General features: G+C 39.7%; 1 protein-coding gene across 1 annotated transcript in view; it reads left to right on the top strand.

Moving 5' to 3' along the window:
* TPK1 (thiamin pyrophosphokinase 1) overlaps positions 1 to 22,095 on the top strand; it is a 186,980-nt gene that overhangs the window by 39,745 nt on the left and 125,140 nt on the right. Inside the window, exons 3-4 of the mRNA XM_053466015.1 lie at positions 4,521 to 4,595; positions 21,747 to 21,816. Of these exons, the coding sequence (XP_053321990.1) occupies positions 4,521 to 4,595; positions 21,747 to 21,816 (145 nt within the window). The remainder of the gene's footprint in view (positions 1 to 4,520; positions 4,596 to 21,746; positions 21,817 to 22,095) is intronic.

Genomic DNA, 22,095 nt, shown 5'->3' with positions numbered 1-22,095 from the left:
TTATTAGGCAGCTTCATTTTCTCAGGCAGAATGGGCAGAAAAATAGATTTAGCTGACTCTGAAAGGTCAAAAATTGTAAAAAGTCTTTCAGAGGGATGCAGCACTCTTGAAATTGCTAAGATATTGGGGCGTGATCATACGACCATCAAATGTTTTGTTGCAAATAGTCAACAGGGGTTGCAAGAAACGTGCTGAGAATAAAATACGCAAAGTAACTGCCAGATATTTGAGAAGAATCAAGCATGAAGCTTGCAGGAACCCATTATCCTCCAGCGCTGAAGTACTAGGTGTTCAGTGCTCAGAGATATGGCCATGGTACACCACTAAACAAGACACATAGGATGAAACCTCAAGACTGGGCTAAGAAATATCTGAAGACGTTTAAAAGATTTTTTAAAGGTTTTAGGAACTGATAAGATGAGAGAGACTCTTTACGGTAGAGATGGGTGGGCCAATGTCTGGACCAGTAACGAGAATAGAGATCCACTCACAGCAAGGTGGAGGAGGGGTACTGTATGGGCTGGTATTATCAAAGATGAGCTAGTTGGACCTTTTCGGGGTGAAGATGGACTCAAACTCAACTCCCAAACCTACTGCGACTTTTTAGAAGACTCTGTACAGTGGTACAGGAAAAAGTCTGCATCTTTCAAAAAGTCCATGATTTTATCCATGACAATGCTACATCGCATGCATTAAAGTACTCCAGTGCGTGGCTAGCCAGTGAAGGCCTTAAAGATGAAAAGATAATGACATGGCTACCTTCCTCACCTGACCTAATTTGTATGACTATTCTCCTTTTCAGTGATGTGCTTGGACCCTTTGGTATTTGGACTTCGCTTCCTGAACTCTGCATTCTACTACTGGTTATCCCAATGATATAATTATATATATATTAATTTTCATTATATTTTGATGTACATTATACAATAAGTGTAATTAAGGAGAAACACATTTGCGTAATTATTTCTAGACTGCAATAATCCATCCATTATAAAACAAAATAATTGTTAATTCTTTGGTTATAGTTCTTTGGATACTTTGAAATTTTATGTTTAATTTTCTTCATCAGAGAGATTGCTAATGAGTTACTAATCATCTCAAATAGGGCATTTGTTTAATTTAATGCCCATTTATCATTAGCTACAAGCCTCAGTAAATAGTTACCATACAAACTAAAGATATCTTAAACTAAAGTGCCTTTATCAAGTAAATTAAAATTTGACCTATGATAATTAACATTTATGAAGAGTCCGCTTAACACAGTTTTTCTACCTGTGAAATGTTAACTCTTCTGGATGTTAAATAATCGTGCAGAGTTTCTTTCAGCTTTACCTTCCTTTAAACTTAGAATTTTAAAAAATACATGGAAATAATAACCTGAGTTTTATGACCCTGTATGGCCTATTATTGTTTTTCTGCTAAAGGGGAAATACCAAGACACTTTGGACAATGCAATGCTTCCAACTTTGAGGGAACAGTTTGGGGAAGGCCCTTTTCTATTTCAGCATGACTGTTCCCCAATGCACAAAGCAAAGTCCAGAAAGACATGGTTGGATGAGTTGTGAGGTGTGGAAGAATGTGACTCGCCTGCACAGAGCCCTGACCTCAGCCCGATTGAACACCTTTGGGATAACCTTTAATGGATATCGAGAGCCAGTCCTTTTTGTCCAACTTCAGTGCCTGGCCTCACCAATGCTGTACTGGATGAATGGGCAGATATTCTCACAGAACTTGAAAATTGAAGGCCATTTTCAATTTGGGAACGAAATTTGTTGTCCGACGCCCACATTTACTCTCACACACACTCAATTCCGTTCACACTTTCTATCGCTACCTTCTCTGCCGAACACTTCTGTGTCTCACATCTTCTTGTTCTCCATTTTCCTTGCTTCAATCTTAACTTTTCTCTCTTCTTTCCTTGTCCACATCTCCACGAACATAACCTCCTGGGGAACTTTCGCCAATCTCCAATCAAGGAGAGGATGTCACCAGCAGCAGAGGTTTTATACGCGCATCGCACAAACGTTTACTGGCTGCCAGAGAGGAGGATCCCCCTGCAGCGCTGTAGGAGACCTCCTCTCTAGCAGCCGGTGGACGTCTGTGCAATGCGCGCAGACAACCTCTGCTGCTACCCGACACTTTCGCTGGAAGGGCTTCTATTATGGAGCGCCAACGTGATGTGACCTTCCAGTGCTCGGTCATTGAAGCCCCGGCAAAAGTCCCGGGTAGCAGCGGAGGTTGTCTACGTGCATCGCACAGACGTCCACCGGCTGCTCCCAATTGACACCAGGGAGTCTGAAGCACGGGGGACAAGTCTAGGGATGCATCTGTAGTCGGAGGGCATATAGGGGGGTATAAGGTATATCAGAGGGGACAATTGGCAAATAGGGAGGAATAAGGCATACTGGGGGGGCAGAGTGGCATATAGGGGGTATAAGGCATATCAGGGGCAGAGTGGCATATAGGGGTATAAAGCATATCTGGGGGGCAGAGTAGCAAGCCATGGAGCAGATGTGCATAACTGGGGGGCAGGTTGGCAAATAAAAGGAAATTAAAAACGAAAAGGATGTTAAGGATAGGTGGCACCTAGATTCAGTAAATACATTGGGGGCTCACTGAATGGTGCCCAGATGTCAGTTTCATTTTTATCACAGGAGAAAATAAAATATGCATTTGACATGTGCATTGTAAATTTCAAATGTATCAAAATTTGCTGATTTTGTCAATTCATACGATTCTTCAAAAACAAAGCCAGACACCCCCAAAATAGACGAAATGAAGCAAAAACACTGCACATTTTCACTCGAAATCCGCGGGCTCCTTCACTCAAGCTCTCTCACACTCTTTGAATGTCCCCCTACTTGACACGGCAGCAGAGCTGCAAGACACGGAAGTGGTTGGTAGAGAAAGTAGGGAGACGTTCAGAGAGTATTAGAGTAAACGAAAATGACAGAGTGAGAATATATGTGGTCGTCAGACAACAAAGTTAATTCTCAGAAATGAAAATGGGCCCCGATTTTTGGACAACATGAACTGGCAGGAAACTGAATTTAATGTCAGATAATGAATGGGTCAAAAATTCATCCAAATTGTTTTTTGACTCATTTGAACATGTCTAATAAATAATAGACTGCTGATGTCCAGTGTAATATTGGTGGTCTGCGGATTAATCTAGTAAGCATGTTATAGAAGTGTGGCCTACTAGAGGGAACAATAAACACAATCTAACTTGGCACTTGTCAAAGTCCTCATCTAATGTTTATAGCTGGTATTAAATCATTTAAATCATAGAAACAAGTCACTGTTTAGCTGCAGCAAAAGTGATTGGAATATGAAACTGCTTGACTAGCGTAAGAAAACAAATTACTTGAAAATGCTGATTAATGGTTATGAATTACAATAAAACAACAAATAAATATGTTTACACGTTCAGAAATAAATATATTTCCTTGAACATATTTTACTTTGATAAAGTATCTGGTGAGCCTCTTGCACAAAAAAATGTACTTCAGTAATTTGTTACAACCAAATTTGTTCCCCCGCTTGGAACAGTTCCATGTTCCTGTTTTAATGTAATGTCTGCATTATTAATGCCCCAATTAAAATACTTCACTGTAGCAAAAAGTATGTATGTTGAATGAGGTAAAATAGTTCCAATTAATCATTAAACAGAGCTTTTGTAAATGTATATGTTATAAATAATAAGTATATATGTGTGTGTATATATTTATATGATTTTGCTTGACTTGATGGCATTGAGAAAGGTCAGCTGTCCTTTAATTATGTTTTGTTTTTTTAGGTTTCCCAAAGTGATATAATGATAGAATTTTGTGTTATTATAAGGATCAAGGTAGCCAGAGCTCTTAAAATGGCACCTACCTAGTAGATAACCATTTTTTTGTCTTTTGCCAACTAGAAATATAGTTTTATTTTAGCCTCCAAAGTCGAATAGCTCTTGAATTCTATGTGTGACAAAAAGACAAAAGATGGTTGAACATAAGACATAGAGGTTTATTCACTAAAGGTAGATCACAGGAGAGTTGCAGTTTCAACTTGCTCATGTTACTATTTTTACAAAGGGACAACATGGGCAAATAATTTAGTAGGTGAGGAGACCTTGACGAAATCTTACCGATATAACTATATATTTTAGGGGGTCCAGTCAAACTCTTTCTGCAGCAGAAGCTTTCTGGGTTGGCCCTACAGAATATATAGCTGCCCCTTAAGGAAATAGACTCCTTAGTCAGTGTAACATAGCATATTTTGGAGGAAGATAAAACTCACACTAAAGAGTTAAATGTCTCAAATGAGCATCAGCAAGATCATTTCAGTACTTGGAACTTCGACTAGATTGGTTTTATACTGCATTGTGTGGTTATGATTACGTATCGTTTCTTATGGATTTGTAATATGATTTTAATAACTATCTTTTTGTTCAATGTATCATAAATATTTTTTTTTCTTAAAATATTAATTTATCTGGGCAGTATTTAAATGTTTAATATGTTTCTTTTCTCCAGGAAAATTGAACTGTGGTCTAATAATTTTGAATCAACCACTGGACAGATATTGGTTAGACCAACTGTGGAGTAAAGGTAATTCATTCTTTATTTTCTCTATTAGGTTCAGTTTCATCATATGGGTTGAAGACAATCTTTCTGTCTGCATAACACAAACAGATTCTACAAAAGAAAAATCACATACTCACACTCACTTACATGCATACACATGCATGCACACACTTCCAAACATGACACAGTTGGGAGATACATTTTGGCAAGATATACCGTATTGGCCCGAATATAGGCCGCACTTTTTTCCCCCACTTTAAGTCTTTAAAGTGGGGGTGCGGCCTATATTCGGGGTCTAGCGCCCGACACCCGGGACATGCAGTCCCGGGCGCCGGGCAGGCAGCGTGGTCAGGATACAGATCCCCCGCAGCGGTGCAGGGGACCTGTTTCCTACTGTCTGATACGCTCAGACAGCCTCCCTGCCAGCACTCGGGGGGGGGGTGCCGGCACGGGAGGTTGTCTAAGCGTCCGCACGATACCTTTTACACCCCCCCCCCGACTTACCAGAGAAGACTCCCGGGCGTCTTGCAGGGCTGGCGGAAGACATCTACCCAATACGCGTATACAACTTCCGGTGCCGGCACTTCTGCCAGCACCGGGAGTTGTATACGCGATTTGCATAGATGTCCCCCTCCGGCCCCGCAAGACACCCGGGAGTCTGCTCTGGTAAGTCGGGGGGGGACAGAGTGGCAGCGTATCTCGGGGGGGAGGACAGAGTGGCAGCGTATCTCGGGGGGGAGGACAGAGTGGCAGCGTATCTCGGGGGGGGGAGGACAGAGTGGCAGCATATCTCGGGGGGGGGAGAGGACAGAGTGGCAGCATATCTCGGGGGGGAGGACAGAGTGGCAGCGTATCTCGGGGGGGGAGGACAGAGTGGCAGCATATCTCGGGGGGGAGAGGACAGAGTGGCAGCATATCTCGGGGGGGGGGGGACAGAGTGGCAGCATATTTTTTTGGTGCTTTTTTTTAAAGAAAAAAACTTTTTCTTTAAAAAAGCACCAAACTTTTAGGGTGCGGCCTATATACGGGGGCGGCCTATATCCGAGCCAATACGGTATATCGGGGAATAAATGCAACAATTTGATTGATCCTTCTTTCCTCATATCTTAAAGAAGAAAAGGTCAGTGACAGCAGCACATGGGTTCCATCTAGGAAGCCACCAAACACCTTGCACCTCTACTGCTTACATGCACATATATATACAGTCACTGGCCACTTTATTAGGTACATCTGTTCAACTGCTTGTTGACATAAATAGCTAATCAGCTGATTGCATGATAGCAATGCAATGCATTTAGGCATGTAGACATGGTCAAGACAATTTGCTGAAGTTCAAATCAAGCATCAGAATGGGGAAGAAAGGGGATTTAAGTGACTTTGGCATAGTTGTTGGTTCCAGACGGGTTGGTCGGACTATTTCAGAAACTGCTGGGATTTTCACGCACAACCATCTCTAAGGTTTAAAGAAAATGGCCCGAGAACATATCTGTAAGGACTTACCTGCCTCTCCGGTCCCGCAACGCTTCCTCCTCAGATGGCTTCCCGGGCAGCGAGTACCACCGCTACCCAGTCGGCGTCTTCACCGTGTGGCCAACCACGTGGCAAACAGGTAGCACCATGTGGTCAAAACATAATATTACATGTTACATCTGTAACGTGTTCTTATAACCTCGGGTGACCTCCTTAATGCAGGGCACACCTCCACCTTTCCCTATTTAAACCACTTAACCACTCCTGGTTCCTGTTTGCCTGGCTCACTCCGCCATCCGGGATCCTCCCGGTCCAATCGTTACAATATCCAGTTGTGTGGATGAAATTGCCTTGTTGATGTCAGAGGTCAGAGGAGAATGCGAAGACTGGTTGGAGATGACAGAACACCAACAGTAATTCATATAACCACTCGTTACAAACAATGTATGCAGAATACCATTTCTGAATGCACAACATGTCGAACCTTGAAGCAGATGGGTTACAGCAGAAGAAGACCACACCGGGTGCCACTCCTGTTAGCTAAGAACAGGAAGCCGAGGCTACAATTCACACAGGCTCACCTCAATCCAATAGAGTACCTGTGGGATGTGGTGGATTGGGACATTCGCATCATGGATGTGCAGTTGACAAATCTGCAGCAACTGTGTGATGCCATCATGTCCATATGGACCAAAATCTCTGAAGAATGTTTTCAGCACCTTGTAGAAAATATGCTACGAAGAATGAAGGCAGTTCTGGCAAAAGGCAAAGGGGAGTCCAATCCAGTACTAGTGAGTGTGTGTGTATATGTGTGTGTATATATATATATATATATATATATATATATATATATATATATATATATGGGGGGACTCACAATAACCTGGTTGCATAGGTGTGCATACCCTCTTATAACTGGGGCTGTGTTCAGAATTAACCAATCATATTCAAACTCATGTTAAATAGAAGTCATTACACACCTGCCATCATTTAAAGTGACTCTGATTAATCACAAATAAAGGTCAGCTGTTCTAGTAGGATTTACCTAACATTTGCTTAGTTGCATATCAGAGCAAAACCCATGGTCCACAGAGAGCTTCCAAAGCATCAGACGGATCTCATTGTTGAAAGATATCAGTCAGGAGAAGGGTACAAAAGAATTTCCAAAGCATTAGATATACCATGGAACACAGTGAAAACTGGTCAGGGAGGCTTACAATAGTTTGAGTGTGTTCACTTATGCAACCAGGTTATTGTTTTTTTGTTTTTTCCCCCTCAAAGATTTCAGTTTGTTTTGCAAGTGAATTGTTCACGTTATAGGTCACATTAAAGGTGGAAAAAGTTTTGAGATGATTTATCTTTGTCTCATTCTTTAACATTTCATGTTTTGCATTTCAGATCTCTCCCTTTTCTCATTATATCCCTCCTTCCTCCATCTCTCTCTTCATTGACTCTCCTCTTTCTTTCTCTTCATTATCTCTCCTCTATATCTTAATATCTTTCAATTTTCTTACCATCTCTTTCCTTTCTCCCCATCTATTACCTTTCTTACTTCCTGTGGTGGGAGTGCAAGGTCTGTTCTTATAGACCTCTGTTTCAGTGCTGAGTGCGTGAATATGTCATCATGTCCCAGCTGTCAGCATCAATGAAAGAACAGTGAAACAGAGGTCTGTATGAACAGGCTTGTCTGGTATCTGTAGATGAGTGTTTAATAATGCTTTTACTACCCCCTTATATATATATATATATTTGGGTTTGTGGATACCAATGCTAGAGCCCAGAGATTATTATTTCAATAACAAAAACACAAATGTTACACAGTGCCACAATTAAAAAAAATAAGACATACAAAATAAAAATAAAATGGGCAAACAGTTCTTAAAAACAATGGGACTTAAACACAGGACCCTCACTCACAAGTTTCATCAATGAGCGGGCCTGTGGAAACTCCTTAAGTCCAAATCATTCCTTTCAATGTTGTTCCAATGAAAGTAAACCTTGGAGTCTTTTGCAAAGAAAACACCCCCCTGTCCACATGATCATGTTTGATCTAGGAATGGAATTCCTATAGCTCAGAATTCTTATCAGTTAGGCCATGCATCACCATAGGGGTCCTAGTACTTGGTACTTAGACCTTGAATCTGCAGAAAGGGTTAATACATCTTAAAGGTGATTAGAAGTCAAAATGTGACACCTCAAGATAATAGCATTGTATACACAGAAAATGTTCCTTATAAAGTAATAAACATAATTTTTGATTTTCCAGTACACCAATTTCACCTTTTCCCACAGTGAAGGCCTGGTCTTGTCTACACTTTAAGAACGAACAAGGAATAATGCATGGGTAGTCTTAAAAAGTTGCAAGTAAGGCAGAAATAGACTAGGGTTCCTCATCCCAGCCCTGAGGACAGTGAGACATCTAATCAATGGTTACTGGAACATATATTACATAGATTATAATTGGTAACGGGGAGAAATACAAACCGCATAAGAGCTACGGTAGCCAATATGCTCTCTAGAGAAAGGAGGAAACAAGCTTATGAAAAATATTTAGAGATGAACATCTGATTTAATTTCCATGACAGAGTTGTAATTTACAGTAGTCAGAGTATTTGTAATTTCTCTTTTGTGATACATATGAATTACTACATCTGATTTTCTAGCACTGTGATTACAGACCAAATGTTTTATTTATTTTTTAACTTCTTTGTAGAAACTTTTCAAAGCAAAATACTTTGAAACAAAAAGTATTTCTGCATATACAAAGAAACATATTTCTGTCCCCTGTTGAACATTGCAAAACACCATCAGGAGACTAATGATAAAGTGCAGACTTTTACTTGGTCATTTATGTACATTTTTTAAATCTATCTAAAACTTCATTGCTTAATCCCATTTCTCCATGGTCACATATTCACCAGAACGTCGAAATAATCTAACTTTTCAGGTGCAAGATTAATTTGCATCTATTTAACAAGCTAAATTAGAGTTGGGATTATTTTGTCTTCCTTCCAGATATCTTAAAAACCCATCCCAAGAGAAATGAAAATGTGTCTAAAGAAAAACCCATTCTATAAAAGAGTAACAAATTAATTTCACTTAATTAACTGGAATGGAAATAGCCATTTTATTTTGCGGCAGCCACAAGCTATTAACTTTGTGGACCAATATGCGTTATTGGGTTTATAGGATTTTAAAGTGATGTCTTTCTCCAATGTACACTGTATCTACTTTTAATTATGTTTATTTGGCATCTTACTTTAGGCATAGATTTTGTTTACAGCCTACACATTCATTGACTTTTGGTTTTCTACCCAATTGGAATTTGTTTGCAACACTAAGCAAAAACATTTAAATCCTCAAGATTGTAAGCTTGCGAGCAGGGCTCTCTCCACCTAATGTATCGGTTTGTCTTAGTCTGTCAATTCTCGTGTTGTCATACCCCTTGAACACATGTATTGTATTAAGCGCTGTGTAAATTGTTGGCGCTGTATAAATAAAAGATAATAATAATACGTACTGTATAATTTGCACAGTTATTATATGAAATGTCTAACTATCTAGACATATCAGGTTGTCAGTATTATACTATACCAGTATGATAATGGGGGGAAAATACGCCTTTTGGTTGTAGAGTTCTCAGTTTGGTTGATATGTGTTCTGGAACCAGACCCTGGCAGCCAAACGGTCTTGGTTTGTAAAACCAGAATTTTGATGGAATAAAGTTAAGAGCGAAAAGATGTGAAATATTTTTTTTTAAATGTTTGATTTTAAATGCATATAACTTATACATCTACATAGTATTCATTTAATAGAATTATTTTTTTGTAGGGGGAGGTCACTGAAGTCAGTTGTTCTTAATAATGGAAATATAATGGCATGGCAAAATTTCATTTTTGGCAAAACAATAGCAATTCTCTGTGCTTTTACAGAAATTACCTGACCTTTTTCCCCTTTAAATCCCATTGTTCTTTCAAACAATAATTTTAATTGTGAACATTTAAACAGGTTGTAAGCCATGTCTGGTATTTCTATACTGCAAAGCACAATGAACTATTAAGATAAAATAAGTAATATTTAGTTTTTATCTCCTCTGTCTTTTGACTTGCTATCCTGTAGTGCTGCAAGTTATGTTCTCTGTTATAAGCATACCTGGGAACTTCCAGGCTGTGGCTCCCTGGACTATGATGATGTTGGTGGGCGGGAGCGATACCATCAATGTCATCAATGGGTGGGACCTATGGCATCAGCGAGTGGGGCTGGTGACCATGCCAGCGGGACTAGCCTAACTGCTTTACATTTCTATAGGAGCGAGAGGGAGGAAATGGCCATAGGTGGGGAGTGGGCTGTGTCCAAAAACCGCTCTCAGAACCGGGGGAGATTTCAGCTTGTGACCTGGAGAAGCAGCGCTTGAACAGGAGTCTCCTAGGTATGGTTATAAGGGACATTTGGTCTTTAACATTTTATCAAAGTGAAAAATACATTTATTGGTTCTAATCACTAGATTTTTGTTGACAACTGGACAATTTAGGGGATCTCCTACCCAGAAACCCAATAAAACAATATTGTGACATTTTCACTGATGGTTCCCAAAGTGTCAAATAACTATTTATATCACTTAATATATTGTTATAAGAAATTACTTAGAGTTTTCCTATCATATTTTCTCTTGATAATACACTGTACAGTGGGAACACAACTGATATAAAAGTGCACATTTACTACAATTTCCCATTTTAATTAATCAACCACAATGTATTTTTAGTTGGTAGGTTGAATATGCAGGTGCCCCGTTTATGGTACTCTAGGTTTTTGTGAGAAATTCTCTATTTGTAGGCATATTCACTAAACCCAGGAGTTTATCACTGTTATTTATCATGCATTAAATATTTAGTTTCAGTTAAATATCTAGAAGGAAGAGTAATCTGGAGACTCGGATCACTCTGTTTGCATAGCTGCCCTCTGGATTTGCAAAGCTAATTTGCCCACAGGATTGAGCAAGTAGGGCTCCTGATAGAGACCAAAGGCTTGAACCAGAGTCTTGAGCAGTGTCAGTGTACAGGGCCCTCTTAGGAGCTTGGCTAAGGAGGGATCCCCATTTGCTCCAGCCAGAGAGGTATAAGTGTGGTGTGTGCATGTTTGAGCTTCATTTGTTTAAGAATACTATGTGCATTAGTTTGGTAAACTAATGCACATATTAGTAGTATGTGTGTTTGAGCCTGGCAGTGTGTTTAGTCCACCAGAAAAAAAGTGTCAGGATCCAAAGTGCCCTAGGTTTATTAGGGTGTGCAACAATCAGCTAGCAAACACCCCTCTGAAGTAAGATGCGGTGGTGGCCGCAAAGATAAAACAATGCCTTGTCACAATATGATAAATAACAAAAATAAAATGAAAACAAATCATATGGCTTCTCCATTTTGGCTTTGTTTTTGTTGAATACATTACAGTAATATGTCATGTGTTATTTGTCATCTGAGGTTGTATTTACCTATTTTTTAGACCTGCTGAGGAACAGATGATTGTTATTATGCCCTGATATATAAAGCCATAGACTTCAAGTAGGGTGTACATGACTATACATGACTATATCACACACACACACATACATTCCAAGTTGATACTACAGTTAATACTGTTTTAGAAATAGAAGATTTCAGTGTTTTTACACATTGTAATAAAAGAAACTGTGAAACCTTTGTCATGCTCTATCACAAACCAAGCATATGATAAAAAAAATAGAGGAGCTGAGGAGCACAGGGACACAGAAGCAGTAGGTAGACATTCCGAGAGAGCACAAGAGAGAGTGAAAAAGAGTGTGAGTGGGTGTGACTAACAGAGTGGGTAGAGTGAAAGAACCAACAACATTTAACCAAAATTTGGGGCTCTTCACGTTCATTTGTTTTTTGGGGATCCCTGCTCATTTTTGGGGATTTGTACAAATTTCTGAAATTGGCAAAATCTATTATTATTTATTGTTATATATAGCGCCATCAAATTACGTAGCGTTGTACAATAGGTAGACAGGGCGTGAGTAGTATTTAACATGACAATTTGACTCACAGAAACAAATCTGAATGCACAAGTCTAATATAAATAAATAATAATAATAATTTAAAAAAAAAAAATATATATATATATATATATATACACACACACACGCACACGCATGCACGCGCACACACACACACACACACTGGAAGTCACTTTTAGTCTGATTTTGTCTTACTTGAGAGACCAGCAAGTTCTGCTGAAAATTAGCATATACCACATTTTCATGCCAGGTTAAATCTCTACTTTTAATATTAAATACCAATTAACCTAGAAAGCTGCCTTAACTCTGAAAATATTATTGTGGTTTGTGATGATTGCATTTTGATCATAAAATCAGTCAATAGTATAAAACTTCCTACAATAAAATAATATTAGTGCAGCTCATTAAGTTTTGAAAGCTGTATGTATGGGTGCATGTGCACACATATTGATATAGTTAACCCATTTTACATAATGTCAGGATGAATGGGAAGTTTCTTAGTGTCCCACAGTTACAATTTCTTGACAGCATTTAAGCAACAAAGTACCATGGTCCTTCAAAAGTTTTGGGTTCAATAAATATAACTTTTCATCTGCGCTGGGCCTTCTGTATCTGTAGCCAATCAAGCCCGACCTGTATGGTTTTTGCAACCCAAACCAAGGGATCTGACTTGGCTTCTGCTCAGGTGGTGGAATCATATTCATTGATTCACGTATCCTATATTACCTTGCCAGACTTTAAAGATAGCATTGTACTTAAGCTTCTAAACATTGAAATAAGATGTCCGAACAAGTAACAGTGCACTTGTTATTTAAGTGTATATGAAAAAACAATACTCTGCTAAAAAAGGATAAAACTGAATTAATGATAAATTGGAAAAAACACTAGTAAAAGGTCTTTAACAACCAGTTTTGTAATTTTGTTAAAATTCTTCATCAAGTAAATAATCAGTTATACATGTACTAAGCTTATACCATTTTCTAAATACATCTCAACAGTAGGTCTTGCTCTACTTGAGATATAAAATTACTAATACTTTTTTTTTAAAATAATGTAAATTATTTGACTGTAACTGACAAAGGCTTATTTAGAGAAGGTTTTAATGTATCAGGAATGTGATGTATTTGTGGCAAATATGAGCATGTCCATCCCACTTCCACTTCCAAAAGCTTAACCCCTTCAGTCGCAAAATGGTGGCGCCCATTAAAAAATAAAAAAGTTTCAAAGAGGGTCTCGAGAACCCTGAAGGTTTTTGGCAGGTTGAATACAAGTACTGCATTCAACCATGCAAGTCACAATTTGATTAGTAAAATATAAAATAAAAAATTAGACATAGTTTAAAAAAAAGGGATAACATTTTAAAATATGTAGTGAAAAAAAAAAGTGTATTTTTATGAGCAAATGCTAACATTAGTACCAGGCCCGGACTGGCCATCGGGCGGCCCAGGGCCGGATTGACGTAGGAGCTGATGGAGCTGCAGCTCCAGGCACCTACCTTAAAATAGGCCCAGTCAGGACCGGACTGACTGGGCCTTATGCGGTCCGCCACTCTAGGAGGCCAGGCAGCCCCACCAGGGCCGGCCTTAGGGGTGTGCGGCCGCACAGGGCTTAAATTAAAACATCAGGGTTTTTTTTGGAGGATGTTAAATAACGCTACCCCCTCGATGTTTTAATTTAATTTAAACCCTGTGTGGCCGCACACCCCTATGGCCGGCCCTGGTGGGGGCTGGCCGGCCTCCTAGAGTGGCGGGCCCGGTCGCAGTTGCTGCTTACTCCGGCAACAAGGTAAGTAGGGTGAAGGAAGGGGGTGCAGTGAGAAGGGGCAGAGGGGAGAGAGGGGATACATAGTGAGAGGGGGTACATAGTGAGAAGGGGGAACATAGTGAGAAGGGGCAGATAAGATGGGGAGAGGGGGTAGTGTGAATGCGTACGAGAATGAATAAATGTGTGGATGAATTGTGTGAATGCGTACGAGAATGAATGAATTCATGTGTGGATGAATTGCTTGAATGATTTGTGAGACTGCATTAATGAGTATGTGTAAATGATTTGTGTGAATGCGTGAGTAAGTGTTTGTGTCTATCATGAATGTTTAAGTGATTTGGGGAAATGCAAAGATGGTACATGAAGGGTGGGCTTTAACAATATATAAATAAATAAAAATGGGCTGCTCAGTCTTAAATGCCCGGGCCTATTTTTTGTCCCAGTCCGGGCCTGATTAGTACTGTATCTATCCCAAAAATCCTGGTATGGAAAGAGTTAAAATGCCGTGCGTCTAGTTTTAACAAATATGTAGTTTGATGAAGGTACAATATCTCACAAAACTGAGTACACACCTCACATTTTTGTAAATAGTTTATTATACCTTTTCATGTGACAACACTGAAGAAATGACAGTCTGCTACAAGGTAAAGTAGTGAGTGTACAGCCTGTATAACAGTGTAAATTTGCTGTCCCCTCTAAATAACTCAACACACAGCCATCCTTGGCAACAAAAGTGAGTACACCCCTAAGTGGAAATTTCCAAATTGGGCCCAAAGTGTCAATATTTTGTGTGGCCACCATTATTTTCCAGCACTGCCTTAACCCTCTTGGGCATGGAGTTCACCAGAGCTTCACAGGTTGCCACTGGAGTCCTCTTCCACTCCTCCATGACGACATCACGGAGCTGGTGGATGTTAGAGACCTTGCGCTCCCCCACCTTCCGTTTGAGGATGCCCCACAGATACTCAATAGGGTTTAGGTCTGGAGACATGCTTGGCCAGTCCATCCCCTGTACCCTCACTAAATGGAGGTAGTGTTTTTGTTTTATTTTTTATTTATTCCATTTCTGTTAAATTTTTCACCCTCTCCTCGATCTGTTTGTGCTGATCTCAATGTGATCAGCGAGCGGGTCTACTTAGCCCTGTATTGCAGATTACAAAATTTGTAAGCAGCCAGCAGGGGAGCAAAGGGAAAGTCCAGCCGGGTCTGGAAACACCTTGCTGAGGCTCTCCTGTCCTAAAGTGAACTTCTGGTGGGTGTCAGCGGTGACACCTACCAGAAAGGAACGGCTAATCCTTGAATGGCGGTGTACCGGTGCTTGTGTTGAGAGCCGATGGGAGATCTCCCATGTACACATATATGTGTGTGTGAGTGTATACATAGTATACACCAATCGGCCATAACATTATGACCACCTGCCTAATATTGTGTAGGTCCCCATTTTGCCACCAAAACAGCCCTGACCTGTCAAGGCATGGACTCCACTAGACCTCTGAAGGTGTGCTGTGATATCTGGCACCAAGACGTTGGCAGAAGATTCTTTTAGTGCTGTAAGTTGCGAGGCAACGCACATGCACCTAGCCATCCATGTGATGTAAAAGAAAACATGATTCCATTGATCCATGGTCCAGTTATGCTCACACGCCTATTGTAGGAGCTTTTGGCAGTGGACAAGGGTCAGCATGTTCACCCTGACTGGTCTGCGGCTACACGGCCCCATACGTAATAAATTGCACTGTGTGTCCTGACACCTTTCTATCAGAACCAGCATTAACTTTTAAAGCAATTTGAGCTACAGTTGCTTGTCTGTTGGATTTGACCACAAGGGCCAGCCTTCGCCCCCCAAGGTGCATCAAAGAGCCTTGTCCACCTATGACCCTGTCGCTGCTTCATCGCGTTTCCTTATTTGGACCTCTTTGGATAGATACTGAGCCCTGCAGACCGGGAACACCCCACAAGAGCTGCTATTTTGGAGATGCCCTGACCCAGTCTTCTAGCCATCACAATTTGGGACTTGTTAAAGTCGCTCGAATCCTGCTTCTAACACATCAACTTGAAGATGAAATGTTCGCTTGCTGCCTAAAATATCCCACCCACTGACATGATAGATTAGATTGATGAAAGATTATCAGTGTTGTTCACTTCACCTGTAAGTGCAATGTTATATCTATGTATATATATCTATATAGATATATAGATATATATCTATATATATCTATCTATCTATATCTATATATATAGATAGATATAGATATCTCTCTCTCTCTCTCTCTCTCTCTCTCTCTCTCTCTCTCTCTCTCTCTCTCTCTCTCTCTCTCTCTCTCTCTCTCTCTCTCTCTCTCTCTCTCTCTCTCTCTCTCTCTCTCTCTCTCTATATATATATCTATAGATATATATATATAGATATCTATATATATATATATATAGATATATATACCGTATTGGCCCGAATATAGGCCGCACTTTTTTCCCCCACTTTATCTCTCTCTCTCTCTCTCTCTCTCTCTCTCTCTCTCTCTCTCTCTCTCTCTCTCTCTCTCTCTCTCTCTCTCTCTCTCTCTCTATATATAGATATATATATATATATAGATATATATATATATATAGATATATATATATATATAGATATATATATATATATAGATATATATAGATATATATATCTATATATATAGATATATATATATATATCTATAGATATATATATACCATGTTGGCCCGAATATAGGCCGCACTTTTTTCCCCCACTTTAAGTCTTTAAAGTGGGGGTGCGGCCTATATTCGGGGTCTAGCGCCCGACGCCCGGGACATGCAGTCCCGGGCGCCGGGCAGGCAGCGGGGTCAGGATACAGATCCCCCGCAGCGGTGCAGGGGACCTGTATCCTACTGTCTGATACGCTCAGACAGCCTCCCCTGCCAGCACTTCCCACGGGGGGAGTCCCGGCACGGGAGGTTGTCTAAGCGCATCGCGTGGACGTTCACCGGCAGCTGCATTTTACATCCCCCCCCCCGACTTACCAGAGCAGACTCCCGGGTGTCTTGCAGGGCCGGCGGAAGACATCTACGCAATACGCGTATACAACTTCCGGTGCTGGCACTTCCGCTGAGTGCTGGCACCGGGAGTTGTATACACGATGTGCATAGATGTCCCCCTCCGGCCCCGCAAGACACCAGGGAGTCTGCTCTGGTAAGTCGGAGGGGGGGACAGAGTGGCAGCATATCTCGGGGGGGGACAGAGTGGCAGCATAGGTTGGGGGGGGACAGAGTGGCAGCATTTCTCCTGGGGGGGGGCAGAGTGGCAGCATATTTTTTTGGTGCTTTTTTTTTAAAGAAAAAAACTTTTTCTTTAAAAAAGCACCAAACTTTTAGGGTGCGGCCTATATACGGGGGCGGCCTATATCCGAGCCAGTACGGTATATCTATATATATATATATATATATATATATATATATATATATATATATATATATATATATCTGTATATATTTATAGTAGTGCAGAGGTGGCTACAACTTTAAAGCTACAGGACCATGAAGTACCAGAAATAGTAATAACATGCACAATAAAATAGCCGTTTACTTATGCAAGAAAAAAGAAAATACACTGTTCTGTCTTAAAGAAAGAAAAAAAAATAATTTGTATTTTGTTTATGCAGCCTCACACCACCTACATAATTACCAAAGAACCATCTGTCTGCATTATGTTCATAATATTTCGATTTTTCTTTCCAGAATGCCAAAATCAATTGTGATATTGTCTGTATTTCCCAAGGGTTCTTTTACCTCATTTACTTCTTAACAGTATTTCTTAAAATGTGATCTAAAGTAGCCTTATACAAAATAGATTCTGAAATCTGACTATTATTAAAATCCCATATCTTTAAATGTTTAGGAATAATTTGAATGCTGCAAAATTATTTGAATACTTTCCATAATAACTCCAAACAATATCACACAAAACATATTTAAAGTTTTGTTATAAAATTGTAGAGCCAATTATCTGTCAAAGTTTATGCGATGTTTCAAGCTGTTGTAAGACTTCATAGTAATGTGTTTTTGCACAGATGCCAATAGGTTAGGATTTACCTGGGCAGTTTTCATAAAGTGTATTAATGTTCTGCCATCCGCTGTCCTAACAATATGGGGGTTACATGGATGGAACACCTAGTGACATCACTACTCTGCTTGTCTCAGCTTGTTGTGATGTATTACATGTGACATTATGTGCGATCGTAGAAAGCATTTTAAAGCTTCTACATAGCCTTCTTTGTCGTGTTCCCTGAATTTTGTATAACTAATTTTTTCAAAGCACACTTAAAAACACTTGTGTATGTCAGCATTATTTGTGTAGTGATACAATAAGAATAGCTCAGCACACTAGGACATGGGCCCAACATCACATCAGGGCAGTGGTATCTGGAATGTTTGGACGGTACGCTCCATGAGACTAGCGTAGATAACGTACCCTCCAGGAAGGGCATTCTCAGCCTTTACTAACATATTTATTTATACATCTTATATAGGATGGGTTATGAATAAATCAGTAAGTATAAGTTCAGAAAACCTCAATGGGTATAGGTGCTTTTAATGGTTGAGATGTTACCTCTAGATTGTAAGCCCGTTTGGTCAGGGCCCTCCGTACCTGTTAATTCTATAAGTTTAATTGTTATGTTATATAATACTAGCTATGTCCTGTTTACCAATTGTACAATATGGTGGAGGCTATATAAAAAAAAAATTGAGAATGAATTATTTTTAGGAAGTGCAGCATCATTGTTTTTTTTTTTATAGTGCATGCAGTATCGTAAAGTTGTTTTTCAGCTTTCTACAGTGGGTAGAACATTTTTTTTAGTTATATCTTGAAATTTGTAGACAAAGGTTCTGATGGTTTGAAATGTATGTGCAAATGTGTAACCTTTTAAGTCTTTTTAAAAGCCTATATATAAGAGGGAGGGAGAAAGATCATCATGGTTGAAGACATCTATGACTTCAGGCTTTAGAGTAGAATGCATTTTATTCATGAAGGGTTTGAAATCTAAAGTATTTTATCCAAAATACAACAATAAGATCAGAACTTCATTATTCATAGGGAAATGTGTTTGTAGCAATTAGTGTTTACAATTTATTGGAAAGTTAAATGTGAAAAATGAAAGTATTTAGATGTGTTTTTCCGTTATTGGTTAAGATATTATCTTGCAAGAAAACAGAGATAATGTCTGAATTTTCTGAGATGTAGGGATTGCACTTGGAATGATAAAGATTTTGTCTCTGGCTGAAGAATTGTACTGTATGCAGAAATTTCATTAGTCCTATAAAAAACAATGCACTATGCATCCTGTCAGAGATCAATTGATTAGTCTCCACACTTCGGAGCAGATTAAAATAAGAAAAGGAATGTGTCACAACCTTTTCTGTGACAAGTTTTGTTTATTTTGACAGATTTATTAAAGTTGCATTTCAGATATACTTGAATGAGGAAACACTTTAGATCTAACTGCAAAATCAAATGCAAAAAACTCATGGCAGTGTTATCAATGTTCTTTCACTTGAAGTTTAATATATAAATCACAGCGTGTGATTCGTAAATTGAAGACATCAGGCAAAACCTTAGACCGACAAATAGATAAAAGTTTTTCTTCGTGTGTATATAGTTTGAAGCAAATCAACGAAAGCTCGCTAAGCCATCAAAAGGTCCCTACCGGAAAAGCATCTTACACTATTATATTGCAAACAAAACAAAATGTAGGCTTACAAGAAAATAGATGTGTCTTCCATTTTCCTTTTATCTGAAGTCTACCACACCCAACTTAAATGCTTCTTGCCTCCTTGCTAAAGCCTTTGCCCCCTTTTCATTGTCTTCTTTTATAGTAACCCCCTGAAATGTTTATTGTCTTTTAGTTTTGTAAATGATTTCTTCATATATTCTCCTTAGCAATGGTATTTCCCGGCTGTTTTTAACCCTCTGCTTCCCTGTGATAGGATAGACATAATCATACCTGGGAACTTCTGGGCTCCAGCTACCCGGAGCCTTCCCTTGCGGGACCCGGCCAGGACTGCACACTGACGTCGGTGGGCGGTCCCGCTTATGTCGGCGGGTGGTCCACTGACGTCGGGGAAGTTCTCGCTGACCGCAGCGGGAAACACCTCCATTTAAAGGAAAAATGGTCGGGGAGCGGGCACCCGGAGAGTTCCCAGGTATGGACAAAATACATGGCCAAGGTTTAAGGGTATATGACAGCTGGACTGCTTGGAATTGTAGCTGCAGTGGCCTCATGCCAAGTGGACTCTTCATAAGTAGAGAGATAGGCATTACACTGTGTTATCCATTCATCCACCCTTCCCTCGTCTTCATGCTTTCCTCAAATTACTCATCTAGTAATACTTAATTTCAACCATATCTTCCTCACTTGCAGGTATGCTTATTTGAACACTTCATCTGGTACACCATGAACCCCTAATTTCCTGCTTAACCCTTTTTCCCTCTAGTATGCTTATTTGAACACTTCATCTGGTACACCATGAACCCCTCCTTTCTTAACCCTTTGTTTTCCCCTGGTATGCTTATTTGAATACTTCATCTGGTACAGTCTGAACCCCTCATCTTCTGCTTAATCCTTTGTTTTCTTCTGCTATGTCTCTATCCTGCCTGTCTCCATACCCTGCGGATTTCAAAAGGATAACTCGGGTGCCCTCTTGTCTAGTTTAATTACAATTGTTAAGATAAGATGTGAATGAAACACTTGCATTCTATATGCAATCACCTTATTTCACCCCGACACAGCTTTTTCCTGGCTCAAATCCTACCTCTCTCTGACTGCACCTTTAGTGTCTCCTTAACTGGTACTTGTTCCTCTCCCCTACTGCTATCTGTTGGGGTTCCTCAGGGTTGTTGGACCTCAACTATTCTCCGTCTGTACCTCTTTACTTGGGCAACTCATATCTTCCTTTTGCTTCCAATATATAAGCAGATGACACCCTGATCTATATCTCCTCTTCCCCCTACATTTCTTCTAACCCGCTTCACTTACTGTCTTTCTGGAATTGCATCATGGATGGCATTTTATTACCTAAAGTTTAACATCTCAAAGAGTGAGCTTATGGTTATCCTGCATTCCCCTCCGTCCACAACTACTGACATCTCTATTACTGTTGACAACGGCACCATCCAACCAACTGACCAAGTTCACTGCCTTGGTGTCACACTTGACTCTGCCCTCTCCTTTATCCCGAACATCTTCTACCGCCACTACCTCTTCCTACGCCTGCATCTAGGATTTCACGCGTGCTGTTCTCTAGAATTCCTTTCCTTGTTCTATCAAGACTTTTCTCCCTCATAATCTCCCAGAAACCCTATTTTTTCGAGAAGCGTACAACCTTTCTGCCTAATGCTCTCAGCCATCCTCCTAATCAAGCCATCTGAATGACCAACAACCTCTACAGGCCATCCTAACTCGATCAACTCATTCCCATCCAAGCAGTCCGTTCCTACTGTTTCACCTGCTTTCTTCTCAATTTGTTAATGTGTGTGATTATTAGTTATTTTACTGACTCTATTGTAACAGCCCTACAGAATCTAATGGCACCATATAAATAAATGTAATCTATCTGGAGACCAAATGTACCAATTAGCTGTTTGCTAAGAAATTCATAGATATATTTATCCTATTATACCTCATGCATCTCTTTTGTTTTGTGAAGATCTTCCAAAATCTACCTGTCCATTCTGTTTTCCCTGGAATGTCTCTCAGCTCCACCATTCATTCTTTTTCAATATTAATGTTTCACTATTTTGTAATGAGCCTTGTCTTTATCACTACTCAGTATTTTCCATTGTTCAGCCCAACTGTAAATACCATACTCATCCTATACCATTTACCATCTAATGTTTTATTATTTTATTTTCCCTTTAGCTGTCTTAAAAGCCTGTGCAGATGGAGGTGCAAATCGCCTGTTTGTGAGCACAGTAGGAGAGCAAGACAAGTAAGTATAAACATGTATTTCCCTAGTATTTTTAATTGCAGTGCTTTATAATTTTATTATTTATTCATGTCATATTAATGCTATAAAATGATCTGTATGCTTATACAAAACCTTAATGGTATGCTGCAGCCATCATATGCACTTGATAGCTGAGTTGACTCGTTGACATAATTGACAGTTATTTTTCTATGCAAATGTCGAGACTCCGTTCTATATAATAATTGTTTTTATTTTGCTTCAGCAACCACTTTACTTTGTAGGTACTTTCAAGTGATTTGA

The sequence above is a fragment of the Spea bombifrons genome, chromosome 5, assembly GCF_027358695.1.
Source record: "Spea bombifrons isolate aSpeBom1 chromosome 5, aSpeBom1.2.pri, whole genome shotgun sequence".
In the NCBI taxonomy this organism is placed as follows: Eukaryota; Metazoa; Chordata; class Amphibia; order Anura; family Pelobatidae; genus Spea; species Spea bombifrons.
Note: the sequence above shows the minus strand (reverse complement) of the source record. Positions and strands in the feature narration are given on the sequence as shown.